Source organism: Chiloscyllium punctatum, chromosome 1 (assembly GCF_047496795.1).
Source record: "Chiloscyllium punctatum isolate Juve2018m chromosome 1, sChiPun1.3, whole genome shotgun sequence".
In the NCBI taxonomy this organism is placed as follows: domain Eukaryota; kingdom Metazoa; phylum Chordata; class Chondrichthyes; order Orectolobiformes; family Hemiscylliidae; genus Chiloscyllium; species Chiloscyllium punctatum.
The window spans coordinates 3137057-3160403 of NC_092739.1; the positions used below are offsets into that span (position 1 = coordinate 3137057).

The window sequence follows — 23347 nt, forward strand, 5'->3', positions numbered from 1 at the left end:
GTCAGCTATTACAAGGGGGCATAGCTTTAAATTAAGGGGGGGTAGATATAGGACTGATGTTAGGGGTAGGTTCTTCACTCAGCGAGTCGTAAGATCATGGAATGCCCTGCCAGTAGCAGTAGTGGACTCTCCCTCTTTATGGGTATTTAAGCGGGCATTGGATAGGTATATGGAGGATAGTGGGTTAGTGTAGGTTAGGTGGGCTTTGATCGGCGCAACATCGAGGGCCGAAGGGCCTGTACTGCGCTGTATTGTTCTATGTTCTATGTTCTAATCCTCTTCAAACTTTACAGTTATGCCTTTTCTGGGAGATTCCCCCTCGTTCTTCTAAACTATTATTGGAGCACTGGACAGTGGGAAGCATGTGCAGTTGCTACCTTCTGAGGGATACTTTTGGAATGACTGGGAGGAGCTTGCTGCCCATTGGTCAGAATGGAGACAACTTGCCCATCAAGCTGCATTAGCCTTTCACACCCCATGTCTTATTGATGAGGTACAGCGGCAGCACGGAAGAATGAAAAGAAAACAAATCCTGCTCTGCACATCTCACTAACTCTTGGAACATTCTGTCCTGTGTGTCAAAGATCTGCTCTGTTCAGTCACATGAAGTCCCAAGGTGTAAACTCATAGAAACCCACATAGATTTCCCCCTTAATTGACTGTTTATGTCCACAGTGGGTAATGTGTACAGTCATCCTGGGCCAAGAGAAGGTGATGTTGTGAGTTCTAACCTGAACTGACAGACGGATTTTATAAACTTGTCATACAGTATGTTGCAGGTGGACATTCAGATGGTTATTAGATTAGATTAAATTACTTACAGTGTGGAAACAGGCCCTTCGGCCCAACAAATCCACACCGACCCGCCGAAGCGCAACCCACCCATTCCCCTACATTTACCCCTTTACCTAACACTACGCCAAATCACCTGACCTGCACATCTTTGGACTGTGGGAGGAAACTGGAGCACCCGGAGGAAACCCACACAGAGACGGGGAGAATGTGCAAATTCCACACAGTCGCCTGAGGCTGGAATTGAACCCAGGTGTCTGGCGCTGTGAGGCAGCAGTGCTAACCACTGTGCCACCGTGCCGCCCAATCTCAATAATTGCAATGCCAAACTCTGATCGAATTACTGAATTCATAAGGACCTGGATATTTGCATTTTGTGTGAGTATCATGTTCCAGCTTATTCCCATTTACTTCAAAACAGTTCTCCTTTGAATCACCCGATTCTCTCAATAGATCTTCTCCAAACCTTCACTGTGTGTCATGTAATCCTTTTACATTTAGCTGATGAGCGTAAGGTTTATTATCCTAATGGAGATCTTTTGTAAACTCCTCTCTCACAGCTCCCCTCAATTTCCTATGCTACAAAGAGAACAATCTCAGTTTTTCCAAACTCCTGATTCCCCAATGTCTGTTTGCTATCTATAAGGTACACATGAGGATTTCATTGGAACATTCTCCACTTACCTGGATCAGTACAGCCCCCAACAACATTAAAGAAAGTGAACATCCTCCAGGACAAAGCATTGTGGTCAAGTGGTGTCCCATCCACCACCTTCAACATTCTCTCTCTCTCTCTCTCTCTCTCTCTCCCCACCACTGAGGCACGGAGACACCACTGGTAAAGTCTCAGTTGTCCCACCAGACCATATGGCTGATCTCTCATTAGGCAGAGATGACATGGTGGTTTAAAATGAATGTTGCTACAGCAGGCAAGGAGAGAGAAATTTAGAAGGAGAGTCCATGTATTATAGATGGATATTCTCAATATGTACCAGCATCACCCATGTCATATGAATGAATAATGTAAAAATAAATCCTAAGCACACGACCAAAATCCCCCATTCCTTGAAACACCCTGGTAAATCTCCTCTATGCCCTCTCAGGCACCCTGCCACCCTTTCAAATGTATGGGTGATCTCTGTGGTTTGCAACAGATCCAACTGCTCTGTATTCCTGTGTGTGATGTCATCATAGAGTAATAATGGCATTAAACCTTACTGTCGGTAGGGGTGGGAGATACAGCAATCCCGATAACACTTAAGACCTATTTAGGTGCACACTTGTAATGCCAAGACAGATTATGCGATGCACCAAGTACCGAAAAATGGATTAGGAAAGATAGATGGTAATATTCTTTACTGTCACAGATTCGATGGATCGCAGAGCCTTTTTTCTGTATAGCAGACATCTTAGACACTTTAATATAGGAATATAACAAGTCACATTTGAAACCAGGTCAGAAAAGGTGATATTAGAATAGATGATACATGACTGGCTGACAATTTTGGGAGGAAAGTGAGACTGAGAGGTTTAGGAGGAAATTCTGGAGCTCAGGGGCAGGAATCTGGAAGTGCCATCATCAAGTGAGAAATAAAAATGGGGTATCCTCAAGGCTAGAATTAATGAAAGGCACTTAGCAGAGCTTTGAGAGACTGGAGGATAGAGAAGGTTCTGAGGCTGGAAAGGATTTACTGAGATAAGGGAGAGTTATGAGGCTGGATGAGGGGACAGTGATAGGGAGAGTTGTGAGGATGGAAGAATTTACAGAGATAATGATAGTCATAAAGTTTACACAACACGGAAACGGACCCTGTGGTCCAACCAGTCAATAGCGACCATAATTCCAAACTAAACTAATCCCACCTGCCTCCACTTGGTCCACATCAATCCTCGCATTTCCTATTAATGTACCTGTCCAAATGCCTTTCTCATAGAATCCCTATAGTGTGGAAACAAGCCATTGGGCCCAACAAGTCCACACTGACACTCCAGGGAGTACCCCAACCTGGCCCATTCCCCTACATTTACCTCTGACTAATGCACCCAACCTACACATCCCTGAGCAGTATGGGCACTTTAGAATGGCTAATTTACTTGTGGGAGGAAACTGGAGCACCCAGAGGAAACCCACACAAACATGGGGAGAAAGTGCAAAGTCCACACAGTCGCCTGAGGCTGGAATCAAACCCAGGTCCCTGGTGCTATGAGGCAGCAGTGCTAACTATTGAGCCACTGTGCCACCCTGAAATTGTAATTGTATTCACAGCTACCACTTCCTCTGGAAGTTCATTCCACACATAAAACACTCTATGTAATTTTTTTAAAAAATCCCGAATGTCATTTTGAAACCCTTTCTCCTTTCAACTGAAAAGGTTTGTACCCCAGTCTTGAAATGCGCATCCTGGAAAAGACACCTGCTATTCACATTACCTATACTCTTCTTGATTTTATAAACCTCGAATAAGGTCACCGCTCAACCTCACACGCTCCAGTGAAAGAAATCCCAGCCTATCCAGCCTCTCCTATAACACAATCCCTCCATTTATGGTGACAACCTGGAAAATCTTTTCTGAACCTACTCCAATTTAATAATACTGTTCCTATAACAGGGGGACCTGAACTGGATACAGTTTTCCAGAAGAAGGCTCACCAACATCCTATACAACCTCAACATAGCATCCAACTCCAATACTCAAAGATCTGAGCAATGAAGGCAAGTGTGCCTTCATTAACCACCCTGTCTACATGTGACACAAACTTCAAAGACTTGCACCCCAAGGTCTCTTTGTTCTACTTCACTGCTCAAGACCCAACTTTTAATTGTATACGACCTGCTCTTGTTGATTTATGAAAATGTAATATCTTGCATTTATTCAAGTTAAACTCCATCTGCCACTCTTCAGCCCTTTCCCACAATTGGCCAAGATCTCTTTGGAATTGTAGATAACCTTTGTTGCTGTCCACTTTAACACAAATTTTGATGACACCCACAAATTTAAAAGTCATATCATGCACCAATCCTTGTGGAACACTACTGGTCACAGGCCTTTAGTCTGAAAAACAACCCTCCACTATTACTCTCTGTCGCTTACTGTTAAGCTAATTTTGTATCAGGTTGACAAGTTCTCCCTGAAACCCATGGAATTGAACTTTACAAATCCATTTATCCTGCAGAACCTTGTCAAAGACTTTACTAAAGTCCAAATAAACTATGTCTACCACTCTGTCCCCATCGATATTCTTGGTTACTACCTTAAAACATTTAATCAAGTTTGTGAAATACCTTCTCACAAAGTCATGCTGACTATCACTAAGCATTCCATGCCTCTTCAAATACATGTAAATCCTACCTTTCAGAATCACCTTCAGCAACTTTCCCATCACTGAAGTCAGTCTCACAGGCCTATTGTTCCCAGACTTCTCCTTATACCCCTTCATTAGCCACTCTCCAGTCATCAGGCACCTCACCCGTAGTTATCGATTATACAAATATTTCTACAAGGGGCCCACAATTTCCACCCCCCCACCCAAAGTATTCCCTTACCATTACTTCAGCCACTTGCCCTGTCTTATTATCCTAGAAAAAGTCAGGTTTTTCTCCTTCTCTGACAGGAACATTTACATGTTGATTAGGAAAATTTTCTTGAATTCAATTAACAAATTCTTCACCAAACAAACCTTTCACACTATGGTACTCCCAGTCAATGCCTGGAAAATTGAATCCCCAACTATTACAACCCTATTATTCTGACAAATATCTGAGATCACTCTATATTTGTTCCTCAAGTTCCTTCTGGTTTTTGTGGCATCTATAATGCCATCAATCATGGTGATTTTTTTTGTTTATTTGAAAATCTCTGTAAACACAGCTTCTTGGAAAAAAAATCTCTCCTCCACAATTTAAAAATAAATCTCTGTGTATTTATTCAGAGGATGTGGGTGTGACTGACATTCATTGCCCATCCTTAATTACCCAGAGGGCAGCTGAAAGTCAACCACGTTGCTGTGGGTCTAGAGTCGCGTGTAGGCCAGACCAGGTAAAGATGGCAGTTTCCTTCCCTAAAGGACATTAGTGAACCAGATGGTTTTTATTCCTAACAATAGACAGTGGTTTCATGGCCATCATTAGACTTTTCATTCCAGATTTTATTAAATTCAGATGCTACCATCTGCCATGGTGGGATATAAATCCAGGTTACCAGAACATTACCCAGGTCTCCAAATTACTAAACTAACGAGAATGCCTTTAAGTGATCACTTTGCCTTTTAGTGATGTTAAAGAAAAGGAAGCTTTCCTTCTACGCTTATAATTTGATGAAGTAAACTGAGCAATCCATGTGTAGGGAGGGTTGTGAGGCTGGAGTGGGATTACAGAGATAGTGAGGGCTGTGAGGCTGGAGGGGTCTGCAGAGTCAGGGAGGGTTGTGAGACTGGAGGAAGATTATAGAGATAAGGAGAGTTGTGAGTCTGGAGGGGGATACAGAGATAGGGAAGGTTGTGAGGCTGAAGTGGGATTAATATCATATAAAGACTGCCAATAAATAATGGCCTGGGCAGCAAAAGCAACACCCCATGAATAAAACCAAGCAGTGAACTCTGCCAGTTGACTGTCTGTGAAGTTATAAAGCTCTCTGGAAATGGAGCGGGCAGAAAAGAAAAATGAATAGTTACATTTCACAATTGCCTTTGGAGAATCCTCACTCTCAGAATCAATCACAGCTGGGGATCAGCTCTGTGGGTTTCAGTCTCTTAAAAGATAAATCTTCATCTGAATTATTTTATTAAAATCTGCAACTTTGAGTGGGGTGAAGGAATTTTTAAAATACAAGTCTTATGGTACTTGATTAAATTTTTGCAATATAAAAGATAAGTACTAATTTATGCTATAGTAAGGTGTTAAGGTGTATGGCTGGCTTTTGTAGAGTGATGTGCTGTTTGTGTCAGATATGGGCCTGATGATTATGTCTGTAGGAAGTGTAGAAGCATAGGATTGCATAGATCAGTTGGAGTGACAGTTAAAGGCAGTGAGGAATTGACAGGAACCAGGGTGGTGGGATACTGCAGGTATAGTCAGGTAGATGGATTACCTCCAGGAACGGTAGGAGGGTGAGGCAGCTAGTGCAGGAACTGAGACTAGCTCTAAAGTACTGAGAGGTATATCAGGTTCCAAGTGATCAATAGTGATAGGAGACTCTCTAGTCAGGGGCTGCCGTCACTGCAGCTGACAGTGAGACATCAGAATGGGGTGGTGTCTTCCTGGTGCCAGGCTCAAGGATGTCTCAGAGAGGGAGCAAAATATTCTCAAAGGGGAGAATGATGAGGGGATGTCATTGTACATTGGTACCAATGACATCGGAAGAGAAAAGAATGAGGCCCTGATTAGAGTATCTAGGAAATTATCCTGGAGGTTAAAAAATAGGTCCTCGTGGCTAGTATAATCTGGATTACTCCCAATGTCACATGCTTGTGAGAGTAGGAATAGTTGGAGAGAGCAAATGAATGAGTGGCTGGTGCAAGGGAGAAGGATTCACATTTTTGGATCATTGGAATCTCAGCTGGGATAGAATTGACCTACATAAGAAGGACGGATTGTACCTGAATTAGAAATGGACTAATATCTAGGCAGTCACCAAAGAGACAGTGAGAAAAGAGATAAGTCTGAGGCTGGTTCAGTTGAGAAGTCAAACAAGGGCAAGGCAGAGAATGAGGTAGGACTGACCAGTTACCCTGCATTTATTTCAATGCAAGAGGCCTGACAGGGAAGACAGCTGAATTCAGAGCATTGATGGGAACATGAGACTGGGATGTCATAGGTATGACAGAAATGTGGATCAGGGATGGATAAGAATGACAGCTTAATGTTCCAGGGTATAGATGCTATAGGAAAGATGGGCTGATAGGGATGGTGGGGACAAGAGAGAAGAGGGAGTGGCGTTTTTGATTAGGGATAGCATTACAGCTGTACTGAGGGAAGATATTCCCAGAAATACATCCAGGGAAGTTATTTGGGTGGAACTGAGAAATAAGGAAGGGATGATCACCTTAATTTGATTGTACACCTCCTTCCCCCCCCCCCCCAACCCTTCACAATAGTCAGTGGAGAATTCAGAAGCAAATTTATAGGGAAATCTCAGTTATCTGGGTGAATAATAAAGTTATAATGATAAGAGTTTTTGACTTTCCAAGCCGAGACTGCATCTGTCATAGTATTAAAGGCTCGGGTGGAAAGATATTTGTTAACTGTGTACAAGAGAATTTCTTGATTCAGTTTGCAGAATGTACCTGCTCGAGAAAGAGCAAAACATGATCTTTTTTTCTTTATTCATTCACGGGGTCACTGACGGCGTCACTGGCTAGGCCAGCATTTGTTGCCTACCCGGTGGGCAGTTAAGAGTCAATTGGATTGCTATTGGATTAGAATCAGACCAGATAAGGATGTCCCTAAAAGACATTAGTAAACCAGATGGGCTTTTCCAACAATCAACAATGGATTCATGGTCATCACCAGAGTCCAGATATTTATTGAATTCAAATTTCACCGTCTGCCGTGGTGGGATTTGAACCCAGGTTCCCAGGTGTTATCTGGGTCTCGAGATTAACGGTCTAGTGATAATTCCACTAGCCATTGCCTCCCCTTCTCTTGGAGAACAAGGCAGGGCGAGTGACTGAAGTAGGGGAGTCCCCTTAGTAGGGGAGTACATTGACACTAAAGATCCTACAGTATTGTGGCTTAGTGGTTAGTACTGCTGCCTCAGCACCAGAGACCTGGGTTTGATTCCAGCATTGGGCGACTGTCTGTATGGAGGTTATACGTTCTCCTTGTGTCTGTGTGGGTTTCCTCCGGGTCCTCTGGTTTCCTCCACAGTCCAAGAATGTACAGTTTAGGTGGATTATCCAGGCTGAATTGGCCATAGTGTTCAGGGATGTGCAGGCTAGAATGGATTAACCATAGGAATTGCAGCATTACAGGGGTAGGGTAGAAGGCTCTGAGCGTCAGTGTAAATGTGATGGGCTGAATGGCCTGCTTCCACACTCTCAGGATTCTATGATAGTTCTACCAGTTTTAAAATAGTTACACAAAACAATAGACCAGATCTCCAAGTTAATGTTTTAAATTGGGCAAAGGCCAATTTTGATGGTACAAGGAAAGAAGTGTCAAAATTCGCTTGGGGGGGGAGGTGGGGGGAGAGGTGGGGAGGTATTCACAATTAAAGGGACGGCTGGAAAGTGGGAACATAAAAACATAAGAAAGAGGAGCAGGAGTAGGTCATCTGGCCCCAGGGATGATCTTTTCATGGCCTCAACTCCACTTTCCTGCTGTCTCATCATAACCCTTAATTCCTTTCCTGTTCACAAATCTACCTTTGCCTTAAAAACATTCAACATGGTAGGCTCAAATGCTGCACTCAGTAGGGAATTCCTCAGATTCACAACCCATTAGCTGAAGAAGATTCTCCTCAACTCTAAATCCTAAATCTACTCACCCTTTCTTTGAGGTCATGTTCTCCCGTCAATGGAAACAACCTCCCTATTTTGTCTATTCCCTTCATAATTTTAATTTTTCTATATGACCTGCCATTCTTCTAAATTCCAATGAGTACAGTCACAGTTTACTCAATCTCCTCTGATAAGCCAACACTCTCAACTCCAGACTCAAACTAGTGAACCTCCTCTGCAGCGCCTCTAGTGCGCTGCAGAGGAGCGCCTCCAGTGCCAATACATCCTTGCTGAATTAAGGACACCAAAACTGTACACAGTACCCCAGGAATGGCCTCACCAGCACCCTGTACAGCTGCAGTGTAACCTCCCTGATTTTAAACTCCATCCCTCCAGCAATGAAGGACAATATTCCCTTCACTGCCTTAATTACCTGCTGCACCTGCAAACCAACTTCTTATGATTCATGCTCAAGAACACCCAGCTCCCTCTGCACAGCAGCATGCTGCAATTTTTCACCATTTATAATAGACCAGTTTGCTGTTATTTCTATTAAAATGGTTGACCTCACGTTTACCATCTGCCCAGTGCATGGGTGATCTGCCCCCTCCCAGTGATCCTGCCATCCTTCCCAATGTGTGGATGATCTGTCCCCTCTCAGTGACCCTGCCATCCTTCCCAATGTGTGGGTGATCTGCCCCCTCCCAGTGACCCTGCCATCCTTCCCAATGTGTGGGTGATCTCTGGTTTCCACAGATCTGGTTGCTCTGTGTTCCTGTGGATGACGTCATCATGCAGTGACAATAGCACAGTGGCATCACCCACTCCATGGGGATTTCCTCAATTGTGATTTTTCTCTAACTCCAGTATTTCTGATATCTAGCCAGCTGCAGGCTCCACAGGAGAATTTCAAATTGATAACAGTGATGTCCTTGAGTATTTGTGACCATTGGTCAACAACTTTGAGGTTTTAGTGTTTTGCCTGTTACCTGTGAGAGGTTCTGTAACTGTAAAGCGAGTGCATCTCCTTTAATGTGGATCTGAATCTATTTCAATACATAGTTCTGTTTCACTTCTGCCTTCTGTCTCTAATATTGTGAGTACCTGTCTGTTTAATACTTTCTTCACTTTATCAAACTGTGTCTGGATGAGGTTCTACTGCATTCCTTTGACCATATGCAATGGATTTAGAAGCTTTATCTTCCCACAGTATTTTTACAGTCAGGAATTGGCCTTACTATAGTCCTTTACTGTTCTGCTTTGTGCTTATATTAACCAAAAGGTTCTGCAGCATATTTATTCTCTGTCATTCATTCAGAATGTCTTGAAACATTAACTTTGGATTACTCTCCACAGAGATCAGTAAATACTACCAATCCTCACTTCCGTCCAGATCAGTTGATGTTTGATCTTCCTGAACCAGTGCAGTCTGTGTGGTGAAGGTGCATCTGCAATGCTGTTAGGTACAGAGTTATCAAATTATCATGAAGTACTAATGATATTTGTCCAATTGAAAAACATTTTATATTTTTCATTTATTTGATGCAAGATAACAATCTGATTTGTTACACAAGGTCATCATATAACAATATTTGACACGAGGCACATATGGACATATTAGGACAAGTGACCAAAAACTGTGCCAAACAGGTACATTTTTATGGAGTTTCCTTAAAATTACGGAGGTTTAGGGAGTAAATTCAAGTGCTTATTGATTTTGAGACTGAAAGCATGTAAAAGGTGCAAAAGGTGGAAGAGTTAAAATTGGAAATCCACAAGAGCTTGCAATTCAGGAGATGGCAAATATTTCGGAGGAAAAACCAAAATAAATGTGGATGCTGGAAATCAGAAACACAAACAGGAATTGCTGGAGAGACTCAGCAGGTTTGTCAGCATCTGTGGAGAGAACGAAGAATTATCACTTCAAGTCCAGTGACCCTTCTTCAGATGTATTTCAGAGGGTTATGAAGCTGGAGGGAGGTGTGATGGCAGCATTTCAAAATAAGAAAAAGAATATTAATAACTTGGTGCTTTGTCACCCAGAAATGTGTATATTAATGAGCACAGGATGAACAGCACACACGATGACCTCAAGATTACAGGGAGGTGGAATGTGGGAGGCCAGCTGGGAGTGTGTTTGTGGAGTTAAGTCTAGAGGTAACAAAGGACTGGATGAGAGTTTCAGCTGAAGATGATCTGAGATATTACTGAGGTTGAAATGTATGTGGTCTTTGTGATGTTGGTGGGTACATGGTTAGAAGCTCACCCTGGGGTGAAATGTTCCTTCATGGTTGTGCACAGTCTGGTTCAGCCTCAGTCAGTTGCCAGGGAGAAGGATGGAGTCAGTGGTGAGGGTGTGGAGTTTCACTCCCAGCCTGGATTGACATTTAGCATTGTCTGATTAAATGTGGTCTACACCCCTTTACTGGCTAGAGCAGACTTGGCAACACAATGGAGTTGTGAACCAACTCTTAGCTTTATTGAGACAATCTGCTGTTGAACAAACTACAGGGGAAACTCGGACAGCTATTTACAGTTCAATGCAAGTTATACTGCTCAAATCAATAACTCGACAGTGGAGAACTGAAAGGATTTCTTGCAGCTTTGGCAACCTCAGTCTTCAAGCTTTTGGTCCCGTTTGGGCTTCTGATTCTGGTTGCTTTCCATTGCACAGACGTTCCTTGAGAATCTCTTTTATCCTTGTTCTTCTCTGATTAATCTCTGCATCTGCCCACTCACAGTTCATATAAATAACAATCACTTCACTTAACCATATAATGTTCTGCATATTCATCATTATCCTGTTTTTCTATTTACTCAGGGTTGCTATATTTATTACATTTATTTCACCAACATTTCTCTATTCGCTGACAGAGCAGCGTCAAAAGCTATCTTTCGCTTTTAGCTGAAGGAAGCCATTTCAAACACGACTTAAAAATCCCAGGATCTCTAACTGAACATCCTTCTGATCTAACTTCTAAGTTTTATTTATCTCCTGAACTGCAAATGCAACATTCTAATGACAGTCAATGTCAGTTTCTGACAATGGTACCAGCGAGCAGTGCGCATGCTCAAGTGCTCATTGGGCCCTGGATGATCGATGTCGGTGCAGGACCAATTGGAGGAGAGGGACGGGATTGGTGGAGAGGGGTAGGACGAGAGGAAAGGGGCGGTGTCGACTCGTCTTGCAACCAATCAGGGTGAATGAGAAGGCGGGACCAGAGTCAACCATGTGACCCTTCACGCGTGCAGCGCAATGTCGTTGTGACCGAAATTTGGAAATGTGAGGTAAGAGCCATACAAAGTAAAGAGAGATAAATGGCAGAAAATGGTGTTAATCTGGTCTGAGAGGTTTTGCAATTATTTTTGAACATGTTGTCAAAAAAACAAATTTGAAACTCCTCAGCCCATGTTTACAGCAAATAGGAAAACGCTTCAAATGGTGATAGACCCTCGTGAACGCCACCATCTTTATTGGGGGCAATGGTCCGAAGGACGCATGTGTGGCCGCCAACTTTGTAGGGGGCAAGCTGCTGCACGACGCATGTGCAGTCTTCCCTGGTAGAGAGTGATTGAGGAGGATTTACACAGAGCAAATTCAAACCAACAGAAATGTTTCTTTTTTTCTGGATTTCTTTCCCAGACTGTGGGATCATAATAGCTGTTAGAAACGAAAATCGCTTCTTAATAATCGCTCTAGACAAATTCAGGAAAACAAAGCTTTATTAGCAAGTCTGCAGAGTCGGGCAGCCTGCTGAGTAAAAGGCGCGCTGAGGCTTACAAAGTTTCTCATTATATACAGCACAAGTCCCTCCCCTCCTTGGTTCTAACGAGCCATGAGGTTCACATTCTTAAAAACATTATTATTCTCCAATTTGCACCCTTATCACAAAGTCTGCAACAAATGTCTCCAGACCCTCCCCTCCCTGGCTCTAACGAGCCATGAGGCTCACATTCTTAAAAACATCATTATTCTTTGATTTGCACCCTTATCACAAAGTCTTCAGAGTCTCCAAAGTTGTTTCTCTCACCCTGCAGTATTATCAGTCAAGGACTCATCCTTCCCTGCCTGTGTTAATGGTTTCATCAATCAAGGGCCTGTTTGTTTTTACTCTGCTCACAAATTGTCAGCATTCTGCACAATTTAAACTATTCTACTTGTGAGTATACAAAATGTTTTAGAAAAGAAACAAAAGTTTTGTCTTTAATTATAGATCAGTCTGTGGTCCAGGCACATCTTAAAGTTTAAACCGAAATTACCTCTCACAATTCCACCCTTTTCTTTCTTTAAGATGTGCCTGACCAAGATAGCCCCCCCTCCTCAAGGGCCCGGGAAATCCTTGGTCTTTCGCAGCAACATCACTTTAAGTTCCCGCGTCCCATGTTGTGGAACCACCACTGCCTGGAGTCGGGAAATATTTTTCTGAATTAAAAACTGAATACAGGGAGTTAGGCAGGGTAATACGAGAAGAAGAATCATGCCCCCCCCCAACCACCAGCAACACCGTGCGCCACCAACTACCACCTAGGAGTCCATCCCACCATCCGATGCCACTAAGAGGACGCCAAGATTGTACTGGCACATGGGCCAATTTCCGAATTTCATCGGAAATTTCCAAAACCGCTTTACCATTATCGTCAATTTCTAGGCAGCAGTTAGTCAGGTTAAACTTCCCGTACACACCCCCCTCCGAGGCCAACAGATAATCCAAGGCAAGTCGGTTTTGATATATAGCAGCCCTCATCTGATCCTGCTGCTTAGCCAGCAGCTCCAGGGCCAGGGCAGTCCGGTTAGTAATAACCTCTACGACTGCTTGGAGCCTGATAATTCGATTCAACATATAGATAGGAGTACGGTATCCCCATGATCCGTCCTGTGCCCATGTAGCTGGCCCGTAGTATGCAATAACCCGGGCCGGTGGCCACTCATCCCCCCAATCACCGACTTGGATATCCCTTGGCGACCTACGGAGAGAGTCAAATAGTTTAATTCCCAAATCGTTGCCTTCCTTCCGGGGTAATAGGAAGAACGCAGGTCGTATTAGACCCAGGAAGCATACCCCAGCCCATCCCATGGGTAATTTGGAGTATGCCTGATTACCGCATATCCAAAATAGGACATCTGGAGCAGGCCCTCCCTGCCTCACAACATCATCCCACAGTTCCTTTACCCCAGGGACGCCCTCATAAGGACCAGGACCACTACAATTCCAATATTCGGGCTCCTGGCCCCGTGCCAGAGTCTGGACAGGAGTATCCCAGCATCGACTCCCCTGACAACCACCACCCCAGGCTCTCATCATGTCATCGGAAGAATCAGCACCTAGTTCGTCAGAGGAGGAATCAGTACGTAATGGAACGCAATTTTGATGACCTCGGTTTGCAATGTACCAAGTAATATCCTCAGGCCACCATACTCGTGTGGTCGCATCCAATATACTCTGACAGGGACTAATTCCTACCTCCACGGTCCCCTTTCCTTCAACACATAACTGGCCCTCAGGGCTATTTGTCAGTCTCCACCCCTGGCTTTTCCTTTCGTTGACATGTGTCCAAGTGGTTTGAAGCAATTCCCATATGTCTAAGCTGTGACCAGTCCATGGCCATTGTTCTGACATATGCGGCCCCCCACAAACCCAGCAATTGCTAATATTTAAAACAGTGGCTATCCTAGAGGTAAGATCAATAAACAGGTTTTGTGTTACATCAGGGAGCTCAATCCTTTCTTCTACCTCTTCGTATACAGATGGCACTTTAGAGAGCACGACCGTTCCCTGACGGTCTTGCTCTTTCTCCAACCCCCGATCAGTGATCTGTATCTTGGTCTCCTTGACTCTGTCAACCTGTTCCCTGCGCAACACGGAGGATAGGTCCCACCTCCCAGTTTTGCTAATACACACCCAGCGGTCATTTATAGGGCATCCACGGATTTTGCCACCGTATCCTTTATTATATACCTGATAATAGGGTCTTCCACCCTCCCAACATTCATGGCGTGCACTCACATCGTAACACCAATCGTCCACATAGGAATGGGACACAATGTTCCCGAGTAGATTCGAATCCCAAGTCTTACTGTAGTTCGACATTTGTCACATCTTCCCTCACCCTCCCCCACATACAGGAATAAACTGATCAATATCCCCACCAATACAGTCCAAGTAGAGTTCATTATTGCTGTCTTTTCAGTTTTACCACCAACGGCTTGTCCCCTTGCTCGCATGTCCAAGTGCTTTCTCCTTCAGATGGAACAGGCCCCTTTATCCTCGATGCGTGGACCCACCCTTTCTCTTTCGTCCGAACAGCTGCTTCAGTTGTTAACAGAACCAGGAACGGTCCTTCCCACCGCGGCTGGAGCTTTTCGGCCTTCCAGGTCTTAACAAGTACCCAGTCTCCGGGCTCCACCTTATGCAAGAGGAAGTCGAGCGGCGGAGTGTGAGCCAGGAGACCTTTCCTCCGGAGTTCTCTTGGGCAAATTTGACCTCAGTGGGATCCCTCCTGCGCCACGTGGTGTACCACAGATTGAGGTCACCTTTGATATTGACGCAAATGGCATCTTGAATGTCTCTGCTGTGGACAAGAGCACTGGCAAAGAGAGCAAAATCACCATCACCAATAACAAGGGCAGGTTGAGTAAGGAGGAGATCGAGAGGATAGTGCAGGAAGCGGAGAGGTACAAAGGTCAGGATGATATGCAGCGTGAGAAAATTACAGCCAAGAATTCCCTGGAGTCGTACGCATTTAACATGAAGAGTTCAGTGGAGGAAGAGAAAACGAAAGGCAAGATCAGTGAGGAAGATAAGAACAAAGTCATCGAAAAGTGTAACCAGGCCATCTCCTGGCTGGAGGCAAACCAAACAGCAGAGAAGGAGGACTTTTAGCAGCAGTTGAAAGATTTGAAAAAAAAAAAATATGCAAGCCCATCATTGCCAAACTTTACCAGGGAGGTATGCCCGAAGGGCCATTCTCAGAACAAGTCAGAAAGGACCCTTCTGGTGGACCAACAATTGAAGAGGTTGATTGAAACTTTAACTCTCTTCAAAGTAATATCATTTTCAGTTGGTCTCTCTTCTCCACCATTCCATCCCCCCACCTCCCTGAAATTGCAACAGTCCTTTAGAATTTCTCGGGGCTTCTGTAAACCCAGTTGATTTGGACATTTGCACAGTTAGGTAAATGATGGCCTACATTTCTGAAGTTTGGGTGTTTGAATGGTAGCAATTAAACGTGTCAATGGTGAATTTTTCTGCAAACTGTTTCCTGTATGTTTTATACATTGAGTAGTTTACACCCTTTTAGCTGCTAATGGAGTTCTTTCTCAGTTTTCTGCACACTACAAGAATGCACCGTATGATTCAGAAATTCAGTCAGTTGTCACTAATCCTGAGAAGTTATTGTTTAGACAGGTTATACTTACAGTTAAGCAAGCCAGCTATCCTTTCTGTCATGTAGTTGGAACAGTGTTCCCTTATAATAAATAGTATACAACAGAGATTCTATTTTCATACAGACCACAAGAAGGTGGTGTTATAACAATTGGCAGCCTTTGCAGACTTAATTTGTATGCAATTATTGGGGAAAGTAATCACAATTAAATATCTTTGGTGGAAAATGCATAACATCCGAGCAGTGACTATCAATAATACAATTTCTCTCCGTGCACAACCAATTTTCAGATGATGTCCTTTGTGTTCTCCAAAAGCTTGTTTAACCATTTGAATCATTAACTGGATAGGACCAATTTTCATGCATTGTGTGTCTTTGCTGTCATAAATGTTTTTTTGTTTGCAGCAAAATTTAAGTTTTTTTTTGATACCTTCCAGACATTGATTCTCTCACAATCTTTTCCATTTTTATGACTTTTCTTTCAACTCTGTCTGGTTTTTTTTCCCCTTGGTTAATCATTCTTTGATATTCCCTTCCTGGAATCATTTTTCCTCACTGAGGAAACTGGGAGTCATGAACTATTTTCATAAAAGTGTGCAGTTGTTCATTAGTTGTCTTTTCTATTAAACTTCTTTCTGAGTCCACTCCAGTTAACTCTGCACAATGCCTACCTTCTTCGAGTTTATAGCACAGTTGTTTTCAACCCAAGTTTCTTACTCTTAACATGAATGCTAACTTCTATCATATTATGGTCACTGTAACCTTTAGAGTTTATTTTTACTTTGTGATCACGTATTAAACCTTCCTCAGTATATATTATCAGACGCAAAATAGCTTGATTCCCATTTGGATGTAGAACATATGATTCTAGAAAAGTGTCCTTCTGACTTCCTTAGGCAACTTGATTTTCCCAATCTACATGAAAATTAAAATCACCAGTGATAAATATACTGCCTGTTTTTTACACACCTTATTTTCTCCCTGAACTATTCTGTCCCAAAGAAAGCTATTGTTGATGGGTCTGTGGACAACTCCCAGCAGCATCTTTACCCATTATTTTTTATAAGCTCCCACTTATATGGATTTTATAACATATGTTTCCAAGATCATTTCCTGCTACTTATACTTATTCTATCTACAAATAACAAAACATACCCCAGCCCATCCCTTAATCGCCTTAGATCCCTTATTTCCCATTTCCGAGGACTTCATAATTCTCCCGTGATAATCTATCACAATTTAGCCAATTCCCGGACCTTCAGTCCCGTGATCGCCCAGGTTCCTTTGCAGGCACCCCCGGTCTTTGGATTCCTGTGTCCTACGTCTCTGTGACACAGATCACAGGCACCCCGTAGGTACACGTTCCTCCTCAAACACGGTCTCTGCAAAATCCCTCACAGGCAAGCCCCGGTCTCTAGATACCTGAGTCCCACGTCTCTGTAGAAAAATCCACAGGCACCCCGTAGGTCCCCAGGCATCCGGAAACACGGTCCCCGCAAGTTTTTCTTACCTGGGTTCGGTGCACCGAAATTACTCGATCGTTAACCGTCCCCACTGCCTCGGCCACACCCCTCCTTTGTTTTCCTGAGCCTCCCGGATATCACTCGCTCAAGCCGCGCGGGGCGACAAGCAAGGAATCAGGGACTGCTGAAATCAGCAGGGTGCACCTTCTCCGATGTCCTTCCTCAGCTTCCCCCGCGGCCGGAGTGTTGATCCCGGACAACGAGCCCCCAAGTTGTTAGAAACGAAAATCGCTTCTTAATAATCGCTCTAGACAAATTCAGGAAAACAAAGCTTTATTAGCAAGTCTGCAGAGTCAGGCAGCCTTCTGAGTAAAAGGCGCGCTGAGGCTTACAAAGTTTCTCATTATATACAGCACAAGTCCCTCCCCTCCTTGGTTCTAACGAGCCATGAGGTTCACATTCTTAAAAACATTATTATTCTCCAATTTGCACCCTTATCACAAAGTCTGCAACAAATGTCTCCAGACCCTCCCCTCCCTGGCTCTAACGAGCCATGAGGCTCACATTCTTAAAAACATCATTATTCTTTGATTTGCACCCTTATCACAAAGTCTTCAGAGTCTCCAAAGTTGTTTCTCTCACCCTGCAGTATTATCAGTCAAGGACTCATCCTTCCCTGCCTGTGTTAATGGTTTCATCAATCAAGGGCCTGTTTGTTTTTACTCTGCTCACAAATTGTCAGCATTCTGCACAATTTAAACTATTCTACTTGTGAGTATACAAAATGTTTTAGAAAAGAAACAAAAGTTTTGTCTTTTATTATAGATCAGTCTGTGGTCCAGGCACATCTTAAAGTTTAAACCGAAATTACCTCTCACAATAGCTAACACTGCTGTCTCTATGCTCTCTAATAATATTTTTGTCAATATCTAAGTTCATTAGTCTCTGCTAATGGATATATTTTAATTCTGTTTAATTTGTTCTTGTTACTTTTACTAATTTTGTGCTGCTGATTTACTAGATTAACTTTTCCACAATATCTTTCACAGTCAGAAATTATTTTTCCAGCAATAGATGCCATTTCCCTTCTGTTTCTAATCATCAAATTCTGCACCATCTTGATATCCTCCAATTTTGCACTGCCTGAAGCAATAACAATACTTCTCTATTCACAGATACCAGTGATCAATGTCAAAGCATTGTTGTCTGTGGAGAAGGCAATGTTTGACATGTTTGTCCTGCTGCAGTTGTGGTGAAGGTGCTCTCACAATCTGGTAAGGTAAGAAGTTCTAGATCATTCACCTAGTGATAGTGAAGAGTTGGTGATGTCAACAACAGTTTGTGTTTTTATCCTGTTTATAATTTCACAAAAATATTATTGAGAACTTTTTGACATGAGGCCACAGATGGAGATATTAGATCAGGTGACAAAGAAATTGCCAAATAAGCTGGTTTTCAGGTATGTCGTAAAGGAGGAAAGTGGACCTGAGAGTGTGAAAGTGGGAATTCCAGACCATGTTGATTCAGCAACTGTAGAAGCAGCCACCAATTATGAAGCAATAAATAAATGCTTTGTTACAGTCTAAAACTAAATGAATTGACCAAGTCTCAGAGGTTGTGTGGTGCATGGAGGTAGGGATGATCACAGCTAAGAATTAAATCAAGGGTGGGAATTTAAAAATATGACTTATAAATAGGAGCTTTTTCACAGATGAACATGTTTTGATTCATTTGAGCAGATTGGCAGTATAAATTTAGATATTCTTGAGGTTACAGGGAACTTGAATGTGGAAGGGGGGGGCGGGAGTGTATTTGATTACTTAAGTAAGTTTCAGAGAATTTCTACTCTGTGGAAAAACCCTTGAAGGGGACAAAGAAGTTAAAAGGCTCTGATGTTTTCATTGTAATAAAGTGGGCCACACAAAATCAGTGTTGGTGGGCTAGGAGAAAGCCAGATGTAGGAATACAGGACAAGCCTGGAAGTTTTGTTGGACTAGTAACAAAAAGCACAAGGGAAGTTGGACAACTGCCTCAGAGTGTACAAGATGATCAGAGTTTGATTTTGGAGTAAGTGCCATACCTGCTTAAAAAGTATACATACAAGGGTAAAGTTTATTCACATAGGGCAGGAGTAAAATGTACGGAGGTTACAATATTAAGGGACCCAGGATCCCCTCCGTCTGTAATGCTGAAGTATGAGGAAATATGCACTCCTGAGAGACTATTGCCAGAGAAGGTACCAGTAAAGGAATTCATGGTGAGACAAGAAGTTCACAGTTATGTAAAGTGAAGCTAGAGAGTCCACAGAAGGGTGGAGAATTTGTGGTAGGAGTACTGGACAAACCCTCAGCTCCAGGAATACAATTTGTCCTTGCAAATGATATGGCTGATTCACCGGTAGGCGCGCTGCCTGCTCTAGTTGAAAAGCCAGTGGAGACACACGCAACTGAAGAAATTGAGGACCTTCATCCAGGAATTTTCCCTGATTGTGATTCCCAAGATCACGGAGGCATAAGTTGAAGCAGGAGTGATTCAAAACTTACTTTGATCAAGTAAGTGGAACAGAGAAGGAGCAAGTAAGTAAACATGCCAGTATCTTTACCTCTGCTAGGCTGATTTAATTACAGTAGAAAGATGAGGAGTTAAAACAGTTATATCAAAAGGCATTTTCAGAGAGAGAAAGTGAATGTATTTCTGTGTGTTATTACTTAACAAATGATATCTTAATGTGGAAGTGGAGACCATCACATATTCAAGCAGATGAGAAATGGGCAGAGATTCATCAACCTGTTTTGCCAGTTGGGTATTGAAAGGATGTACTGAGAGTGGTGTATAAGCTGCCACTTGGTCATTTAGGGGTGACGAAAATGCAGGCTAAAATACAAAAACATTTTTACTGGCCTGGATTACACAAGAATGTAGTTGAATTTTGCCAGACGTGTTAGACATGTCAGCTAATCGGAAAACCACAGGCTGTAATAAACCCTGCACCTTTAATACCTACTCCATCATTTCAGGAACCTTTCACAAGAGTCGTGATTGATTGCATAGGTCCCCTACCTCAAACAGAAAGTGGGAATAAGTATTTATTAATAATAATAATGGATGTGTCAACTAGATTTCCAGAAGCAATCCCATTACACAACATTGTAGCCAAAAGAGTTGTAGAAGAATTACTTAAACTTTTTACCAGGCGTGGACTACCAGTAGAGATCCAGTCAGATCAAGGATCAAACTTCACATCCAAACTATTCAAAGAGGTTATGGATAACTTGGGAATAAAGCAATTTCAATCTACTGTATGCCATTCAGAATCGCTGGGAGCACTAGAGATGACATCAAATGTTAAAGACCATGTTGAGGACTTATGGTCAGGATTATCCAAATGATTGGGACGAGGGAGTTCTGCTTGTACATTTTGCGATCGATTGCACCAAATGAATCTACCAAATTCAGTGCATTTGAATTCATTTTTGGGTATGAAGTCAGAGGACTGTTAAAAATGATTAAGAAGAAATTAATAAGTCAGAATTCAGAGACCACTCATTTCGACAATATGTCAAATTTTAGAGAATGATTAAATAGAGCTGGAGAGTTGGCTAGACAACATGTAAAAGTATCACAGCATACAATGACACAAGCTGATAAGAAATCACAAATTCACAATTTTGCAATTAGGGATAAGGTTACTTCCAGTGACAGGTGAACCTTTAAAACCAAGGTTTAGTGGACCTTATCAAATTGAGAAGAAATTGAGTGAGGTGAACTACTTCATAAAGACTCCAGACAGGAAGGAGTTTCACAGAGTGTGTCATGTGAATATGCTCAAAAGGTGTTTCTATAGGGAAGGAAAGCAAGAGGAGAAGGTGGTAATGATTACAGCACAGAAGGAAGAACCAAGTTCAGAGGATTCTGAATTGGACATTCCTCAAATCAAATTGGACAATGAAGAAGTTGTCAAATTAGGATAACGTATTCAGTTACAAGAAAATTGAAATGACCCAAAAGAGTTATTAGTATCACAGGGAGAGATATGTGGAAATAAACTGGGAAGTACTTACCTAATTGTACATGATGTAGAGATAGGAGATGCTGTTCTGATTAAGCAACATCCTTATTGGCATAACGCTGTAAGGTTGGCACAGGTTCAGAAGGAGACAGAGCGCATGCTGTGAGATGGCATAATCGAAGTGCGTTACAGTGACTGGAGCTTACCTATAGTCATTGTGCCAAAGCGATGGTACCCAACGGTCATGTGTGGGCTATTGTAACAGCATTGACTTTTCAAAGACTTATGCATATCCAATTCCACGGTTGGAGGACTGTGTTGAAAAAATGGGACCAGCAACTTACATTTCTCAGTTGGGCTTTCTCAGAGGCTACTGGCAAGTACCTCTGTCCGAGAGAGCAAAGACAGGTTCAACTTTCTTCACATCAAATGGATTATATCAGTTCAAAGGCATGCCATTTGGTATGAAAAAAGCTCCAGCCACCTTTCAGAGACTGATAAGGTCATTGCCGGATTACCCAACTGTGTGGTGTATATTGATGACCTGGTGATCTTTAGTCACTCGTGGAAGGAACATTTACAGCATTTAACGGACTTGTTTGATCGACTGCGGAAGGCAGGCTTGGTGGTAAACCTGGCTAAAAGTGAGTTTGCCAAAGCCCAAGTCACCTTCCTGGGCCGTGTTATTGGACATGGACAAATGGCCCCACGGGATGTGAAAACAAAAGTAATTGGGGAATTTCCCACACCCTCTGAGGGAAAAAAAAGCAGTACTACAGTTCCTGAGATTGAATGGATTTTACTGAAAGCTTGTGCCGAGCTTTAGCAGTGTGGCTGCTCCACTCACTGAATTGTTAAAAAAGGGCAAGAAGTTTCAGTGGACATCAGACTGTCAAAAGGTATTTGACAGCCTAAAAACTGTTAACCACTGACCCAGTATTCGCCACCCCAGATTACGCTAAGCCTTTCACGGTGGCTGTCGATGTGGGTGTCAATGTGGTGCTCCTGCAGGAGGATGACGAGTGAATAGAAAGACCCATCAGGTATTTTTCCAGGAAATTGAACATTCATCAACAGAAATATTCAATGGTGGAGAAAGAAACTTTAAGCTTGCTGATGGCATTACAACATTTCAGTGTTTATATTACCAGCAATGCATCTGAGACAATTGTATACACTGATCATAACTCATTGACATTTGTGGAAAAATTTAAGGACAAAATTGCCAGACTGTTTAGATGGAGTTGTTGTTACAGCCATTCAATTGGAAAATTGTGAATGTGGCAGGTCGTGAAATTGTGATTGTCGATACATTATCGAGACTCAGATGAGATATGGAGGCATTTGGTGATGGGGGTACCGCAGCCTGAATTTGCATATGGTTGTGCATATTTGCATGTTTATAGATAGTGTAGTGCATAGGGGTATTTAGACTACAAACTGGGTTTTGAAGGGTTAAGAATGAAGCCATTTTTTGGTACTGATGGTGCTTTTAAGGGGGAGGGTAAGTATCACAAAGCTCAGCCATTTATTTTCTAAAGCTGTTCTTTGCCTTAAGGATACTCTGTCCTTGATATTTTTTTCAGAGGGGTAATAAACCAGGCCAGGCTCCAATCAGACTGGTTTGGTACACAGATGATAAGGATTTTGAGAGGTGTTTTGTTTATATGTAAACAAATGAGACTTCAGGCCAAGGTGGTCATGTTTTAGAAGTGATCTGTATAATGAAAGGGGAGTGGTCAGCTCTTCTAGCTGAGCTGAGCAGTTCAGTCCAGAACTGATTGTGAGTTCATCTCTCTCGCTCTCACTCTCTCTCTGTCTTTGTCTTTGTCTTCCTCTCTCTCTCCCTTTCTGTCTTCCCCTCTCTGCCTCTCTTGTGCCCCACCCCCTCATACCCCTCCCTGCCCCTACACGCACCCCCCATCTCTTCCCCGCCCACTCGATTTTTGTTTATTTCCCCCCCCCACCTCTCACCCCTCGACCCCCCTCCCCCCTCACCCCCCCTTCTGCCCCCCGGCCCCCCTCTAGCCCCCCTCCTCACCCCTCTAGCCCCCCTCTTGCCCCTCTTCTGCCCCCCAGCCCCTTCTTTTACCCCCTACCCTCCTTTCCCCCTTTCCCTCTCTTCCCCCCCCTCTCTTCCTCTCTCTTCTCCCCCATTTCTTCCCACCCCCACCTCCTCTTCCCACACCCCCTCTCTCTCTACCCCCCTCTCTCTCTCTCTCTCTCTCTCTCTCTCTACCCCCCTCTCTACCCCTCTCTC

The 23347-nt window shown here is 43.1% G+C and overlaps 2 protein-coding genes across 3 annotated transcripts in view; one reads left to right on the plus strand and one right to left on the minus strand.

Annotated features, from left to right (window-relative positions):
• The first annotated feature begins 11464 nt into the window (after window positions 1-11464).
• plrg1 (pleiotropic regulator 1) overlaps window positions 11465-23347 on the plus strand; it is a 109232-nt gene continuing 97349 nt past the window's right edge. Inside the window, exons 1-2 of one of the 2 annotated variants that reach the window (XM_072547316.1) lie at window positions 11465-11517; window positions 18254-18357. The gene's annotated coding sequence lies outside the window, so the exon portion shown is untranslated. The remainder of the gene's footprint in view (window positions 11518-18253; window positions 18358-23347) is intronic. The other variant, XM_072553355.1, reaches the window with a different exon arrangement.
• Window positions 11643-17435, minus strand: LOC140482865 (uncharacterized). Its single transcript, XM_072580581.1, has 3 exons — window positions 17126-17435; window positions 13331-14814; window positions 11643-11890 (listed from the first exon to the last, which is right to left on the minus strand). Exons 2-3 carry the CDS (start codon window positions 14316-14318, stop codon window positions 11643-11645), a joined length of 1236 nt encoding a protein of 411 aa, XP_072436682.1. The 5' UTR covers window positions 14319-14814; window positions 17126-17435.

Bases quoted from the DNA above. Each gene is read 5' to 3' on its own strand.
- LOC140482865 (XM_072580581.1), bottom strand. From the start codon at position 14,318: ATGTCGAACTACAGTAAGACTTGGGATTCGAATCTACTCGGGAACATT. The intron at 11,891-13,330 runs GTAATCAGGCAT...CGTTTCTAACAG, and splicing joins TGTCCTATTTTGGATATGCG to CTATTATGATCCCACAGTCT.